The 16,419-nt window shown below is 54.8% G+C and overlaps 3 protein-coding genes across 3 annotated transcripts, besides 1 other annotated feature; 1 reads left to right on the top strand and 2 right to left on the bottom strand.

Moving 5' to 3' along the window:
- Positions 1 to 532: part of a sequence feature (possible transcribed region) that runs on past the window's edge.
- A 2,043-nt stretch (positions 533 to 2,575) lies between these two features.
- On the bottom strand, positions 2,576 to 3,670 carry CYME_CMB094C (hypothetical protein, conserved; the record flags this gene model as incomplete). The annotated part of the gene is made up of 1 exon (XM_005535135.1): positions 2,576 to 3,670. The coding sequence occupies one exon, from the start codon at positions 3,668 to 3,670 to the stop codon at positions 2,576 to 2,578; it is 1,095 nt and encodes a 364-aa protein (XP_005535192.1).
- Positions 3,671 to 6,625: 2,955 nt separating this feature from the next.
- Positions 6,626 to 10,849, top strand: CYME_CMB093C (magnesium chelatase subunit H; the record flags this gene model as incomplete). The annotated part of the gene is made up of 1 exon (XM_005535134.1): positions 6,626 to 10,849. One exon carries the CDS (start codon positions 6,626 to 6,628, stop codon positions 10,847 to 10,849), a length of 4,224 nt encoding a protein of 1,407 aa, XP_005535191.1.
- A 783-nt stretch (positions 10,850 to 11,632) lies between these two features.
- CYME_CMB092C (flavin-dependent tRNA:m5U methyltransferase trmFO) lies at positions 11,633 to 13,804 on the bottom strand (the record flags this gene model as incomplete). The annotated part of the gene is made up of 1 exon (XM_005535133.1): positions 11,633 to 13,804. One exon carries the CDS (start codon positions 13,802 to 13,804, stop codon positions 11,633 to 11,635), a length of 2,172 nt encoding a protein of 723 aa, XP_005535190.1.
- Positions 13,805 to 16,419: the final 2,615 nt, after the last annotated feature.

Below are 16,419 nucleotides of genomic sequence, written 5' to 3'. Positions count from 1 at the left end.
TGGACTCGGGCTGGAGCCATCACAGCACCCGCACTCCAGTGGAGCCTGCGTCACCGTTGTTCATGGACGAAGCATAGGCGGATCGACGCGTAGGATCCAGTTGTGCAGTATGGATTTCCCGTCCCGCACGTATTGCATCCTGTACATGACCGAATATCCCACATGCGGATGCGGCTGGGAGCATGGCGCCCCCATCGTATGCACAGCGGACAGAGCACCGGCGCAAGGTATCAACCAGAAGCGGGACGACATCCCGGGAAACCGCACCAGGATCGACAGCGGGTGAGGGCGTCTCGAATAGCGCTCTGTGGGCGTCCGTCAATGCCGAGAAGCGAGCGCTGGGCCAAGTCTTGATGTGCCTCAGAGCGGCGCTCAGGGGAGCATGAGGCGGCGGTGTGGCGGAAACATTTGCATCCCTGACGACAACCGAGTGTTAGCGGCTGCGAAGGGCGCACCGCGGCTGTGTACCCAGAAGCTGAACCTGCCAGGCATTGTATGGATGAGGACTTTCGTTGTTGTGTGGAATACATCGATACGAGCTGGAAACTGGGTCATCGTGAATGTTGAGCGCTGCCACCAGCGCCGCTGAACGACGACTACGGACGAGGCCTGGTGGAATAGCGATACCGGTGTATTGAATGCCGGAGATGAGCACGGCAACGGATGGCAAGCCTAGCATTGCTCGCAAACGGTTTGGTGCTTATGAGAGGTTGAAGCGATCCGAGCTTTCGGTTATGCGGCGTTGGTGATAAATCGATTGTATTTTACAGTGACGTGGGTGTAAAATGAACTGATGAAACTTGGTCTCGAACTTTACCCCCATCTATTGATCCGTCAGGTAGCCAGCGTAGCGCTCTACCACGCTCGGACGCTTCCGGGAGCGACTTGCGCAACCTGGGTATGGCAGCAGTTTTTTTTTTGTCGCGGTGCATTTTATGCAGACAACAAGTTCTCTCGTCAGGGGCGATGTCTCTGGAACGTCGCTTTCTCGACAATGCGGGAAGGACCAACCTTCAGCATTGATCTCAGTTGAAGTGAGCCCAGATACATTGCGAGCTTTGACGGCACGTTTTTCGCTAGCGCCGCATCGAACAGGTCCCTGAATCGACTATTGTTGCAGAAACTCTATGGACGCATATCCTGACTCGCAACGAGCTAGCTGGTATCCGCAAATTCAAGTCCAGATGACGAACTTGGCTCCTGATGCAGCGCTTTGCATTTCACGAAGAGCAGTTCCATAGGAATCGCAGCAGGGGGCCTCTTAGACCAATGTATTAGCGACGGAAAGCGACGTTGTCTAATACCCCAACAGTTGAATATCTGGAGAAGAAGCCACCAAAAGTGTATCGAGGACGCATGAGGCGTTGAGCGATCATGTCGTTCTGGCGAGTTGTCGGCGAGGACTCGACAGCATCGCCACCAGGGCTGATCATGTGATGATACTCGCTTGTCTCTGACTAAGGAACAGCGGGTTGCTGCTCGTTGAATACCCATGTAAAGGTGTACCATATCTCCCGAGTGATGTTGTATCGAGGTAAACGATCACCGTCCATCTTTTCATGAGCGTTTGCGTTGCAGTACGGAATCGATCATGTTTTGTTCTAGGCGCGACGGTCGCCCAAAGAATCGCGCTGTCTTCTATCCCCATCCCTGCATCGCCGGTCATATGAACTGTGCAGAAACTTCACACATGGTGGCTTCTTTGTTCGCATTTCTTAGAGAGCAGGCGCAGAAGAATGGAATGACGAGAGCTCTGCAGCATCGATGGCGCTTAGTACGATATGTCTTTCGTGCTCGACGTTCACCATACGAACCTCCAGATGCATGATTCGTTCGCCTGCTGACCGTCGTATGAATGACTTTCACAACGAATACTGCTTTGTCGCAAGCGAGCAATGACGACACCAACTCTGTTCACGAACTTTCGTCAATCTATCAGAGACAGGCCTTTTACTGCATCCCTGCAAGAATAGGAAAGGACAATATAAAAGCATGATGGTGCTGATATTCCAGAATTCACTGCTATAAACAGAACTGAGCTTTTTAAAAGACAAGAGACAAATCAATGGGGAAAACTTTGGCTCTGAGCTGGCGCATATGCGTGCTGGCGCATCGATGCCCCCCGAAACTGCATCCTCGATACTGTTGTGTCTGCCGTGCTTCGGATGGGGGCCTCAGAGCGTCACCACTCGGATGGATCTGCTCGAGTGCCCTTTTCTCGACGACAGAGCGCAGGTGCGCACACCGCACAGCCACCGCACGCCAACGCTCGACGCTATCCCTGGATGCGATGACCGCCTATTCTCTGGTGTGCTAGCGCTCATGAGCTTTGCACTCCGGGATCGACGATAGTGAACTTGATTCTGGATGCCAAAAAAATCGAGTCTTTTGATTGCATTGGGCGATAGCTGCTTCAGCTGTGAGCGCGTATGATGCTTCCCAAAGGAACTTGTTTCGTGGCAGTCATGCTTTAACTCAAGTTAGTGATCTACTCCCTGCAAACCCTGTTCTTGGTGGGATTCGAACGGCGCCTGTTCCCGCCATCTATCGATACAAGTTGTTCTGCGGTTTACATTCAGAGCATGCCACCACCAAAATTCTCCGCCGGGCTCGAGCGCAAGATCGCTGCACCGCAGGCCAAGAGAGAGAACCACAGACCAGCGCTTACAACTGTTGCAGCAGGTTTGCGCTTCACCTCAATCTTCCCTCCTTTTCGTAACTGCATCTCAACCTCTTCCGCTTTCAAATTTTCCAGCAGCTGGCCGTTCGCATCACGAAGGATCAGTTCGGGGACAACGATCTCGCTCAGAAGCGCCCCGGCAATTGCACCACCCAGATGTGCGCTGTTGTCGATAGCGTCTCCTGGTGTGCTTCCAAATGCAAAGTTGAAAACCACGAGCGCAACAAGCACAGTGATCTGGCGACGCGCCTGTCTACCGAGAATTGCATAGTTGTTCACCAGATACACAATATAAGCGGAAAAGAGACCAAATATGGATGATGAGGCGCCTACGGACAAGTAGGGCGTGAACCAGTAGGAAAGCAGGTTCCCCCAAGCGCCACTCGCGAGGTAGATCACGGCAAACGCAAGCGGTCCATATGCCATTTCACATTCATAGCTGATTGCGTACAATGCATAGGTGTTGCTTAGGAGATGCAGCAGGCCGCCGTGCAGGAATATCGGCGTGAATAATCGCCACAGCTGGCCTGCAGCGATCGCACTGTTGATCTTTGCGCCTAGAGCCAATAGGATGTTAGAGTTCGCCCCGCTGAGTTTTCCCTCAACCTCAAAGTAGAGCTCCGCCAAGTATGTCAGGATGTTGATGCCTATAATTCCTGTTGTCAACACCGGCCTCGGTGCGGGTATCACTGCGATATACGGACGCGAGCCCACAGGTTTGTCCGGCTTGTTACCGGGTCCCGTGGGTGGCTCCTCGCCACCGCCGACCGGGCTCTGATCACGCTCATCGCTATCCGCAGCGGCACACACACGAAACGGATTCAAATGATGCCACCGTCGTCTAACGACTAGGGATACCCCAGAGGGCAGCCACTGCGCTCGTTTCGGCAGCGTGAGCCCCCGGGTCGTACCGCCAAGAATCGGCCGTTGACTTCGAAGCCGGGTCCAAGCTGCCGACACAAACGCTATATTTTCGGGTTTCTGTTGCATGAGGGAGACTTCTGCAGGCTACTAGCAGCTTGTTCAAGCGTTTCAACAAAAACGCTGGTATAATACCTGCTTGAAAGAGACCGCCTTTCCCGTGATACCTCCACGGAATGCCTGAATCGCGATACGTTGTTCGTATCCAGTTCAGAAGCGATTTTCGATGATAAACGCACGGCAGCGCTGGCTGCGTATCGACATGCGTGCGTGCATGCGTGCGTGCACGCATCGGGGCATGCGTGCGTGCGAGCAACGCGCACCACACGTTCAACGTGCCCTGCAGGTATGGCGATACGTCATCATTGAAACAGGAAAAAAAGCTTCATGATCATGGAGCGTAAACTAAAACCACTCATAGACGCCTCCCGGTATTTGACCGGCTGCCTGCTATCGGATTCAGTTGCCTCCGGCACATTTCGTGCCTGAAAGGCTGCTCCATAGAGTTCGATGGAGTCAGCTCCTCTTCGTCTTCGATGACCTTATTCTCAATCGGACGCAGCTGCGGCAGCTCGGCGCGGATGCCCGTCTACAAAAGTAGACGAAAGAAGCTTCCATCCCTGCGCTGGTACAACTGACAGAGAGATGCGCTCGGAAAAGGCGAGAATCTCTTCTCTTCATGCGCATCGGGGCAGTCGTCGGCCTGCAAAAGCGCCTTTGCTTCGTCGGCAGAATGCTGACAGGCGCCAGTTCTATCTGCTCATCTGCGCGTTCGCCCTCGCAGAATATTCCACGGAGGTTCATTACGGTGCATCTATCTTCCGAGCTGGTCGCCGTCGACGAAGCCCCGGTCATGAAGCGCCCCGTCGTGCCGCCAAGCACCGTAAGCGAGTAGTCGGCCGCTCGCATTCATTTCATCGAATCGTTGATGCACCGCTGGACATGGACCCTGACACGGTTCAGGGTCGCTGCCCGAGCATCTTACAACACACTTCTCTATGCTATACAGTTCGCATTGAGACACCGAGCGAATGAGGTCCGCGTCATCCGCCATGTCGTTCAGTTGGGGAGCTGATGTGCGCGCAGCGTCCAAGAGAGCACGGAGCGAATAAGGTGTACCCAGCACCTTCTCGAAACGATCAAGAACAAGAATTGTCTTCAGTCTGGAATGTACCTCTACAACATTCTCCAGGTCGACAAGATCCTCGACGCATCCAAAATACGCGATCTTGGGCGTGACACAAGCGTGTTGCAGGAGCTCGCGGCGAAAAAAGAACGCATTTTTTCTGCACGCGCTCTGTGTGTTTCAGCAAAAGCAAGTACGTCCTGCGGTATCCTGTTCAGACCATAGCATCTTCGAATGACGATGTGCGCAGCGTCGCTTCTATGAGGACACCCAAAACACGAGCTTCATTCAGGAACGTGTATCGTTTTTAAATGGAGACGTTCTCCGGCGTTTAATCGCACCTCGTTTCGAAAAGCACCAGGATTTCTTTGTTTCGTTCATAGAGTTGTTTCGCTGGCATACCTGTCGTGTGTGGACCGCGTGTCTCCCTTGATACGCATGCATGATGCATTTGCTCTTCAGGCCTGGTTCATCTCTTTTCAGTATGCCTCATCGGACATTCGCAGTTCGCGGAAGCCAAAGGCCCGTGGAAAACAGGTTCCGACGAGCCCGGATTGCCTCGTGAATGATGCCGAAAGCATCGAGCACAAATTCGTGCTGAGGACAAGCTGTGTGATCGATATACGCGTTTGTTTCCCTAAGCCTGTTCGTGACGGCCTTGGGGGCGTTCAGTCTGGTCGAACCACGGAGAATCAGCTTGAGTTTCTCTGATAGCCCAATATTGATTCTTTTCTGTATTTCGATGAAAAGAGATTTGCGGAAATCGATGTAGTCCATGAAGAAACAAGTACAGGCAGTAAAATCCAGGCTGGACAGAAAATCGAAAGATTTCCATCCCTCTACGCCGCCTCCGTGCAGCGCGGTGACGCAGTCTCCATCTGACCTTATCGCTCCGATGAGAAAGTTCAACACCGGTTTCAATGGGAACACAAAGGACGGGGGCCTGTGGGCGCTGATCTCATGCGGAGCTTCATCTTCCTGTGGAGTACCGCTTCGTCCATGGCCACAAAAGATAGCCGAATTCGTGTTTCGAACGGAATCGATGAACTTGCAGGAGAAGCCTTGTAAACGTTCGGCATGATCCTGTGAGGAATTCGGTGTGAGATAACCTCGAGTTTGATTCCTCGTTACTCAAAGGGTGAGAATCACTGCGCCCACCAGAGGCCTTGAGTCAGAACGGTTGAAAACTTGAAGCACGCGTGATTTGAACATGCTGGTCTGACAGAAACGACAAGAAGATTAGAGAATCATATCTGTGGACGCATTGGATCCTGATATTGGTTCTTTGGTGAATCCTCGTTCGATCGCGTCTCGAATCATCTTGATTGCGATCACGTTATGAATTCCAACAGCAAAGCGTCAAAGACGCCACTCCGAATCAACGACCGAAAATCCTAAAATTACGTATGAATCCGAAAGCACTGATCGCTGCACGTCCAATCTCGAAACGGTACATCGAAACCAAGTTCGGAAAAGGATCGACGGAAAGGAACCGAACGAGCAGTTCCATATCCTATTCGCATCGAACACGCTCATGAGTAGATACGTCGCATCCAGCGTCGGACGCAATCCATCCCGGGTCATGAAAACAAAAAGTCGCACTGCAACGACACACATGCCAGCCTGGAAGGGTACGAATCGCGACCTCCACCGCTTCGATAAAGATCCGCACGGGCGATTGGGTGCGATCTCCAGCGCTGGCGACAGCCACGAGATCAACGTCTCGATTCCGTTACACTTTCCAGTAAACGTTTTTCTGTATCATCGAATTGTATCTGGATAGCAAGCACGGTTGCAAGCAGATCATCCGGGAGTTGGTGTTTGCTGGTTCTTCAGGCAACTTGTGTGCTGTAACTGAGCGTTTGCGTTACCGTTAGCATAGTATTGTCGTGTACCGTATGAAGGGCGGGCAGTCGCTTGGAGCAGCTGCAACAAAAGACATTGATCTCTGCTTCCGTACAAACTTGGAAAAGAACACTGCGCAAAGCGTTTTCGGAGCAAACCCCTGGCCTGCAGGGCACATCAGTCGTCAAAAACTTCTCGTTTCTTGTTCTTATGTCGAGCACTGCGCCGGGCAGCGCGTGTCCGCTGTTACCGAGCAGCCGCTGACGTCAGCGTGCACGTGCCGACACGCTCGCTTGCTGTTCCAGTGGGGTGCTCCCAGGCGAGTGCACGCTTCGGTTCACGCTTACCGCTATCAGTGGCGAGCACAGCGACGGTCGCGTGCCAGCTTCTGGGTGCAACCGCGCAGCCGCAGCCGGCAGCGCCGTCTACTCGTGGCGGTGCAGCAGACGGATGCAAGCCAACAACAGAGCGCCAATCTCGCGAAAGTGGCCTCAGAACGGGAGCTGGTCGGAGCTACGACCACCCCGAGCCCTGTCGTACAAACGCTGCGTCGTTTGGTGTTGATTACCGGTTTCGAGAAGTTCAACATTGCGCTCTATAAGGCGGCAGCGGAGGAGGCACATCGGCAGGTTCCAACGCTGGAGGTACTGGTATTCACAGACCGTGACCTGCAGGATGAAACCGGGCGGCAATATCTTGCCCAGGTCTTACGAGAGACCGACGCGGTGCTTTGTTCGCTCCTATTTGACTACGATGCCGTCGAGTGGCTCCGTGACCACATCCGATCGATTCCGCTTCGCTTTGTCTACGAATGCTCGCTTGAATTGATGTCCTGTACGCAGGTGGGCGCTTTTACCATGGGCGATGCGAAACGCGGTGACGCCAAGTCGAGTTCGCTGCCTGCGGCGCTGCGCATGGTCCTCCGCAAACTCGGCCTCGCTGGTCGTGAGGAAGACAAAATGGCGGGGTACCTCTCGTTCCTGAAGACTGGACCGAAGCTGCTCAAATACATTCCCTTGGGGAAGGCACAGGACCTGCGACGTTGGCTCGAGGTCTACGCCCGCTGGAACGCCGGAGGCCGCGCCAATATTGTCTCGATGATACTCTACATCGCACGAGAGGTCCTGGAGATCCCCCTGGTGACCCCAGTGCCCGAAGTCGTCGAAGTTCCAGCCATTGGGGTGACCCATCCACGGGCCCCATCATCGACACCGTACTTTCGGACACCGGCAGCGTATCTGGAGTGGTATCTGCGCACTTGGCCTGAGCGAGCAGCGTATCCGCGAGCCGGCCTGTTGCTCTATCGCAAGCATGTCATCTCTGAACAGTCGTATATTCGGGAACTTATCTTGGCTCTCGAGGAGGCAGGTATCCTCCCTGTGCCTGTGTTCATCAATGGCGTAGAGGCACATATGGTTGTGCGCGATCTCTTCACGACCAGTTATGAACTAGCGCAACGACGTCGTGGCATTCGTGAGACCTCCCTCCGTGAACCCGATGCAGCACGCGTTGATGTTATTGTCAGTACGATCGGGTTTCCGCTCGTTGGCGGACCAGCAGGCACCATGGAAGCAGGTCGACAGACAGAAGTAGCTCGACGCCTCCTCAGCGCCAAGGGTGTACCGTATATGGTGGCGGCGCCGCTGCTCATTCAGGACCTCGAGTCATGGCAACAGAACGGAGTCGTTGGACTCCAGTCGATTGTGCTGTATGCCCTGCCTGAACTGGATGGAGCGATCGATACGATTGTGCTCGGTGGACTCGTTGGTGATCGAATCGTGCTTCTCCCGGATCGTGTGCGCGTCCTAGCGGAGCGTATTCGTCGTTGGACGAGTCTGGCATGCAAACCGAACCAGGAGAAACGCATCGCTGTTGTAGTGTACGGCTTTCCACCGGGCGCCGGTGCAACGGGCACGGCGGCATTGCTGAATGTACCACGCTCGCTGGTTCGTCTGCTGCGTGCGCTTCACGAGGCCGGATTCAACTTGGGAGCCCCCGAAGTATACCAATCTTTCTTGGAAGACGAGTCCGGTGAGCGGCTTCTTGAGGCCATTCGCGCTGCAGACCAAGTCGTGGAGGGTAGCGGCGTGCCGGTGGACAAGATCACCACCGTGCACGCCGATGAGCTACAGTCCTGGCTGCCCAGGGAGATTGCCACGCGGGTAGCCAAGAACTGGGGCGGGTCCCTGACGCGTTCCGATATCAAACGTCTAGGTGCGTACCTTTGCCTCGGAGGTGTCTCGCTCGGAAATATCTGGCTGGGAGTTCAGCCTCCAGTGGGCATCCAAGGCGATCCAATGCGACTGCTGTTTGAACGCGACGCCACACCACATCCCCAGTATCTAGCGTTTTATCTGTGGATTCGTCGCAACTTTGATGCAGTGATCCATCTGGGCATGCACGGCACCGCAGAGTGGCTACCTGGCTTACCCCTCGGCAATGATGATACGTCGTTTCCCGATTTGCTGTTTCGAGACTTGCCCCACATCTACGTCTACGCCCAGAATAATCCGAGTGAAAGTACACTGGCGAAGCGCAGGGCCTACGCGACGCTCATCTCGCACGGTGTGCCTCCGTATGGGCGTGCTGGCCTCTACGGTCAACTTCTGAACGTGCGTGATCAGCTACGGGAGCTCGAAGAGGAACTCCAGGCGGCTTCCGCGTCCGGGAAGCAGGCATTGGACGCCCTCGTTGTTGAGAGCCTGCGAGCATCCATCGAGCAGGCGGGTCTCGACTGCGATCTCCCGCTCCAGGGACTTGAGGCAAACGATCTCGACCAACTGGCGGCCGACGCAGCCAAGTTGAAAACCTATCTTGCTGAACTGGAGAACCGTCTCTTTGCAGAAGGATTGCATATCCTCGGCATGCCGCCCAGTGCTGCAGATATGGAGAAGTATGTCGCGGCGCTAGCGGAGCAGCAGCCGGCGGAACAGCGTTCGTGGCAGCCGCAGGAGCTGCAGCGTCTGCTCCAGCAGCGGACGGATGAAATCCAGAACATTATCAGAGCGCTGCAGGGTCAGTATATTCCACCGGCTCCCGGAGGTGACCTGATTCGTGATGGACCCGCCGTCTTGCCCACTGGACGCAATATTCACGCGCTGGATCCGTATCGAGTACCGACGTGGATTGCCTTTCAGCGGGGAGCAGAGATTGCCCGCGCCATCATCGCCCAGCACCAAGAGAAACATCCGGGAACTTTCCCAGAGACGGTGGCGGTAATGCTCTGGGGACTCGACTCCATCAAGACGCGCGGTGAGTCCATCGGTACAGTCCTGGAATTGGTCGGGGCAGAGCCTGTTCGTGAAGCTACCGGCCGCATCGTGCGCTTCGAACTGGTGCCGCTGTCGATGCTCTCGCACCCGCGCATTGACGTGCTCTGTAGCCTGAGTGGTATCTTCCGCGATGCTTTCGAGCACGTCGTCTGTCTGCTGGATGATCTTTTCGCACGGGCGGCCACGGTGCCCGATGAGACCCCAGAACAGAACTACATCAAAAAGCACTACGATAATGAGCGCGAAGCCGGACGCCCACGACGTCTCTGGTCGAATCCTCCGTCAGAGTTTGGTTCTTTGGTTGCAGACCGCGTCGAGACCTCTACATGGCAGTCGGGCGATGAGCTCGCCGATACCTTCGTCTCCCGGAACGCATTCAGTTACGGTCGCGGTGAGCGGGGGAAACAGCGACCAGAGCTCTTCGAGCGTCTGCTGGGCACCGTGGATCGCGTGGTCCAACAGATAGACTCCGTGGAGTACGGCCTGACCGATATCCAGGAGTACTATGCAAACACCGGTGCGCTAGCGCGAGCAGCCCAAATGCGAAAGCGGAGAGTTTCCGGCGATGCCAACGCAAAAGTCACAGCGTCGTTCGTGGAGTCGTTTGGAAATGCGTCGACTCGCCGACCTCGAGATCTGGAAGAGCTGTTGCGCTTAGAGTACCGGTCGAAGCTGCTGAATCCGCGTTGGGCAGAGAAAATGGTTACGCAGGGCAGTGGCGGTGCCTACGAGGTTTCACAACGAATGACGGCGCTGTTGGGCTGGGGTGGTGTCGCCGACTTTGGCGACGACTTTGTTTACGAACAAGCCGCCGATCAGTATGCCCTGAATGAGGAGATAGCTCAGCGGCTACGTCAGAGTAACCCAGAGGCATTTCGCAACATCGTCGGCCGTTTGCTGGAGGCAGCCGGGCGCGGCATCTGGCGACATCCGGATGAGGAACGACTCGCCAAACTTCGGGCACTTTACGAGGACATTGATGCTCAGTTGGAAGGTGTCTTGTAAATGGGATTGTTTTCGAGGCACTCTGGGGAAGAAAGGGGTTCGCCTAGTAGTCGGTCACGTGCATTGCGAAGCGTTCATGGCACGCAACAGTTCGGGGTGAACGATGTTGTGTGACGGGAGCAGCAGTGGCGTGATCGCTCGCTGAAAAATGACTAAAGCGTGTTGGTCCATGCACGAAAGCTGCAGCGCGAGAGGTTCCAGATACTCATCTCTACCGCCCGAGTTCGTGGCGATCAATGTTCTCTCAAAGCGGTGACAACGAGCACGAGGCATGCGTCGGGTGTTCTTGGACGCCATGCGATCAGCTAGTCTCTTCCCGAGACTGGCCGGCACCAGAGAACTGTGGTACCAGCACATGCACCCGAAAATCGCCGGTCATCAGCGTAGCTATACATTTACAGTGTCGTGCTCGGGCGGGCACTGCGTCACCGCAGCTGGCCCCGCTTGCAAGGTCGATGCACGCTGCGTACACAGAGAGGCATTGACGCAGCGTCTTCGGCAACGCGTGCACTTGTACATCCCCAGAGCGTGCACCATTTGTTCAATGACACCGCAAAACTCTGTTACCGTCCATGCGCAACCGAAAGTGGTTCTTCTGGGCAGCTTCCTATCCACTAAAATTCCCAGTGTCTGCCATAGCCCACGCGGTACTACAAAAACATGATCTTAGCAAACAAGTCTCTAAAAACGAGCAACGCCTGGAATCGTGCATGACGTGCAGTTAACGCAGCCACAATTCACTCCGAGACCGTACCAGCCGCAGCGTCTCGGCACATCGGTCCATCAGGGACTGGTGCTCGACGACTCCCGTGCATTTCGTAAAGCCTGTGCCTGCAATAAAAGCAATGCAGTCGGTGTGATACCCTCGATTCGAGCAGCCTCACCCAGTGTTGCCGGCTGTCGTTGCTGTAGTTTCTCTTTGGCCTCTGCGGAGAGGCTCGGCATATCCGCGAACACCACACCTCGCAATGATAATGCCTCGTCGCGTCTGAGCCGCATCGCCTGTGACTCCTGGCGAGCAAGATACTGTCGATACAAGCACTGTGCCTCAATCACGTCGTGCAGATCAGAATCAATCATTACTGGCAGGCGTAAGTTCACCAGTTGGATCCCCGGGTGCGCAAGCATCTCCAGTGCGGAGTATACTCGTCCGTCAGCACCCAGCACTGCTGCAAGGCTTTCAGGTACGCGTTTCTTCCAATCTGCCGCTGAATAGCGAATGCGACTCAGTTGCTGCAACGCATCCTCGAGTCGCTCACGCTTTTTTTCAAAATATTTTGTCTGTGCAGGTCCAACAAGCCCGCACTCGATGCCAATCGGGGTCAGACGGAGGTCTGCGTTATCCGCTCGCAAGTGCAGGCGATACTCAGAGCGAACAGTGAGCATGCGGTACGGCTCGGTCACTCCAGTGCGCAGCAGATCATCGATGAGCACCCCAATATACGCATCACCGCGGCTTAAGAGGAGAGCGTTCCCGAAGCCTGCCTTGGCGGCGGCATTTGCACCAGCAACCAAACCCTGAGCAGCAGCCTCTTCATACCCCGTTGTGCCGTTAATCTGGCCCGCCAGATAGAGACCCTCACAGCAGCGCAGTTCCAGAGTGGGTCCGCGCAACTGACGGGGATCCACGTAGTCGTACTCTACAGCGTACCCATAACGGAGGATGCGAGCCTGCTCCAGGCCCGGAATAGTTCGAAGGATGCGCTGCTGGACGTCCGGAGGCAATGCCATCGAAATACCGTTTGGATAGATTATATTTTGCGGCAAGTTTTCCAGTGCAGCACTCTGGGGCGTATACTCTGGCTCTAGCCAAACAGGATGCGCATCCCGCTGGGCGAAGCGCTGCACCTTGGCCTCCAACGATGGACAGTAGCGAGGTCCACGGCCTCCGCCTCGGTACTGCGGTGAGAGCCCTGCCTCTGTGGCTTCTCGAACGAGCTCGTGCGTTTCTGGTCGGGTAGCGGTTCGATAACACGGCTGCAGACGAGCCACGAGTGCTTCCAAGTGGCAGGGCTCCGGCGGCATAAACTGGAACCTCGGCAAGGCGGGATCGCTGTCCTGCCGCTCGAGTCCGTCGAGTCGCACCGTTGAGGCGTCAAGTCGCGGCGGTGTGCCGGTTTTGAGGCGTCCCATTCGCAACTGGAGCACATTCGCCAACGTATGGCCCAGCTGCGAAAGACTCCCGCGTGCATCATTCACCGACACTCGACGGCTTGCCTCAGAGGTGGACGCTCCCGTTGATTGGTGTAACTCGCCAGAGCCCATGAACATTTGATCGCTCCGCGAGTCCTCGCCAAGTCGACCTCCCGCTACTGTCTTATCGGCACCTAAATACATGAGACCGTTGAGGAATGTGCCCGTCGTGAGTACAACGGCCGTAGCTCGTATCATACTGCCGTCAGCGCAGATGACTCCACGACAACGCCAGGCGGGTTCTGTAGCGTGCGCGGACGACGGCTGCAGCCTCTCAATATCAAGGTCCTGTACGGCTGTCTCGATGAGTGTGAGATTCGTTTCGGTCAATTGTTGTAACGCCCTCTGGATCGCCAAGCGGTAGAGTCGACGATCACATTGGTGTCTCGGGGCGCGGGTCGCTGGACCTCGGCTCTGGTTAAGTACACGAGTTTGCATACATGATTCGTCGGAAGCTCTGCCCATGAGGCCGCCAAGCGCATCCATTTCTCGCACCATATGGCCTTTGCCGACTCCTCCGATGGAAGGATTACACGACATGACCCCGATTCTGTCCAGCCTCGGGCTCAAGAGCGCTGTTCTTGCACCCTTTCGTGCGGCTGCGGCGGCTGCCTCAGTGCCCGCATGGCCTCCACCAATAACGATGACATCGTACACCCTACCACAACGGCTGCTCCAACACCGGAAGAGCGCTCTCGAGTGCCGGCGGAGCGCAAGCAACCACTGACGCCCGGGAACCGCTCCGGGTATCACCTGCTGCATTCGCTTTCCTCGGGGATTCGCCGGCAAACTCGGCTCTTCGAGCAGCGCTCACGTGAAGCGTACCGAGCAAGGCGCTTGAATGGGCCCTCCAAAGCGACACCAGACACTGGTTGCCGATTCGCGTGAACCCCAACTCAGGGATACCAGAGACGGTGTCTGCACCGGGTTTCCGCTCGAGAAAAGCGTCTGTGGGTCCTCGTTCCCGAAAAGTCTCCGTAAGTTAAATATGCCTCTGCTACCGTTCCGAAGACACTATAAAAAGTTCAGGACAGACAAACAATCAAGGCGTTTTGTGCTTGTTGCAGCGAAGCTGAACTCCGATGTCCTGCAAACACGGGAGTATGGCAGCGAGCGCTGCAGGTATCCCCCGTGTATTCCGGAGGACTCGGTGGGCGTACCGCTCATGCGCCGGACAAGGTGCTCTGTCCAGCATATCTTGCTCTGATGATGAAAAAACGCATCATGACACATAGTTGGACGGTATAGAGGAGCTTCTTGTTTAAGTTTGTTTCCAAAGCAAGCCTCCGGGCGCGCATTCCAGAGCGAACCTTGCTCTTGACCCCTAAATTTGTACACCCGTTCAGGTCTGTCTGAAAATGAGCGACGCTACTCAACAAGGCAATTGTGCCACGTGAGCTGTTTCGAATGGATTAGGAAGGCGGCAACATCAAATGTGCTGTTTCATTCCCGTGTTTTCATGTCGAGTCTATTGTTTCCTGGGCTGGAGCCCGTTCACATTGCGATTGGTGCGTCCTCGATGATATCCACATTTACGGGCGATATGAAGCGAGACTGTGCACTCCTACCGTCGTTGAAGTAGAGTAAGGCTTCAGCTTGGTTGCCCAGGAGCTTTTCTAACAAGATCACGTTTCCATGTTCCATGTTTGTGTGCAATGCAAGGCCGTGAGGCATCGACTCACACGGACACCATTCGACTGCGGTGGAGGCGGCACTGGGACCGAACCTCCACGGAATGCACAGCGGCGACGTATCGCCACTAACCCATATGCATATGTTGTATAGGAAGGTTCCACCTTTCCGAACGTCCTTTCTTAACGGGGACAAACCACAGAAAAGCCCTCCCTTATCCTAAATGCGCACGGGACAAGTATCATGGCAGGACGCAGTCTCGGATCTGGAACTGAACGTACTCGGAACCGAAAGACGCAGCGCGTTCTGTGTCCAACTGAAAAGTTCTCGCGTCGCCTGAGATGCCTCTGAAAGCTGCAACTCGGCAATTAGAGCTACCTAGTCAATCCATATTTACCTCTAGCGAATGGTATCTAAAATCATGGAAAGCTTGTACGTGGACAGGGTTCTCTGGAGCATCCGCACCCCGCTAGGGTTGTACGATGCGGCTGAGAGCTCGCGTCGTTTCGCTGCGCCCTCGTCAGAGTAGAATGGAACGAGTCGTCTAACTGAGGCGTACACACACGAATCTTTGGCGTATTCCTCGCGTCATCAATACCAGCCCATCCTGGTTTCTTCTGCGACAGCTACCTTTCCGCGCGCTTATCTACTGCGTCTAATACGTTGGAAACTCTTTTACTCCTAGATCCGCTTCCAGCAATGGAGGGATGTTCATGACAGCGTTCGAGTCGTGACTTATCTGGTTCAGGCTGTGGGCTATGCGTTTCATGAACAGACGACGATTCCGGTGAAGGTTTCTCTCGCTATGTTTACGCTCTTTGTCGTAAGCCTTGGTGCGCCCTTCGCAACGGTGACACTTGTATTTTGCTAACATTTCCCCATGTGTCTCCCATATTCTCTACCCTGGTGGCCACCTCAGCTTGAAGGCTTTCTTCATTGCTCGGTATACGACCTCGACGTGGACAGAGGGCTCGACTCGATGCCCTCCGTTTCCACGTCCAGAGCCATGCCCGACGATCGTAACCTTCTTCTGGTCGATTCTCGCTTTTCGTACTCTGTCCGATACATGCGCGACCGCACACTGTCATGCTCGATGGCGGTTTCCCGGAACATGGTGTTGTCAACGATGAACCAAGCACGGGAAAGGAAATCCATGTTGGGGTGCAAGTAGAGCAATTTTGATCAGCGATCGCTCGGTTTGTGCAAAGCGGTAACGCATGCCCCACTGGAGTCGATCGCTACGATGATTCAAGTCCAATTCCAGTTTTTGCATTTCCAATGGAACAGAATAGAAGAAACGGGAGTCGCTAAGGGCGTATACTGTTAGGTGGATCATGCTGGTGCTGGTGATTACGAATTCGTCGGTGTCTACAAAAACGGTATGATTCATGTTTTGAACAGAGTCGAGTATTATACGGGGCGATTCCAGAGCAGTATCGTCACGTGAGCTTTTGAACAAGTCAAAGAGTGACAAAGTCGAGTATTCTTCCTCGTCGAACCAGTGCGGCGAATACCTGCGCTCACGAGTTGCCTTGAGAGCGAAAGCTGGAAAACTTGACGGATATGTGACCCCATCATGTTAAACGCAAGGAAAAGATGACATTGGATTCCAGCCTGTATACACTGGATAACGATGTCTGTTGCGCTATCACCCCTGATTCGGTGATGTCGTAAATCATCTCTTTACCCGTGTTCGTAACGGATTCCAGTGGCAAATGTCGAAGGAGCTAACCCGAATCCACGAC

Source organism: Cyanidioschyzon merolae, chromosome 2, assembly GCF_000091205.1.
Source record: "Cyanidioschyzon merolae strain 10D DNA, chromosome 2, complete genome".
Lineage (NCBI taxonomy): Eukaryota > Rhodophyta > Bangiophyceae > Cyanidiales > Cyanidiaceae > Cyanidioschyzon > Cyanidioschyzon merolae.
Note: the sequence above shows the minus strand (reverse complement) of the source record. Positions and strands in the feature narration are given on the sequence as shown.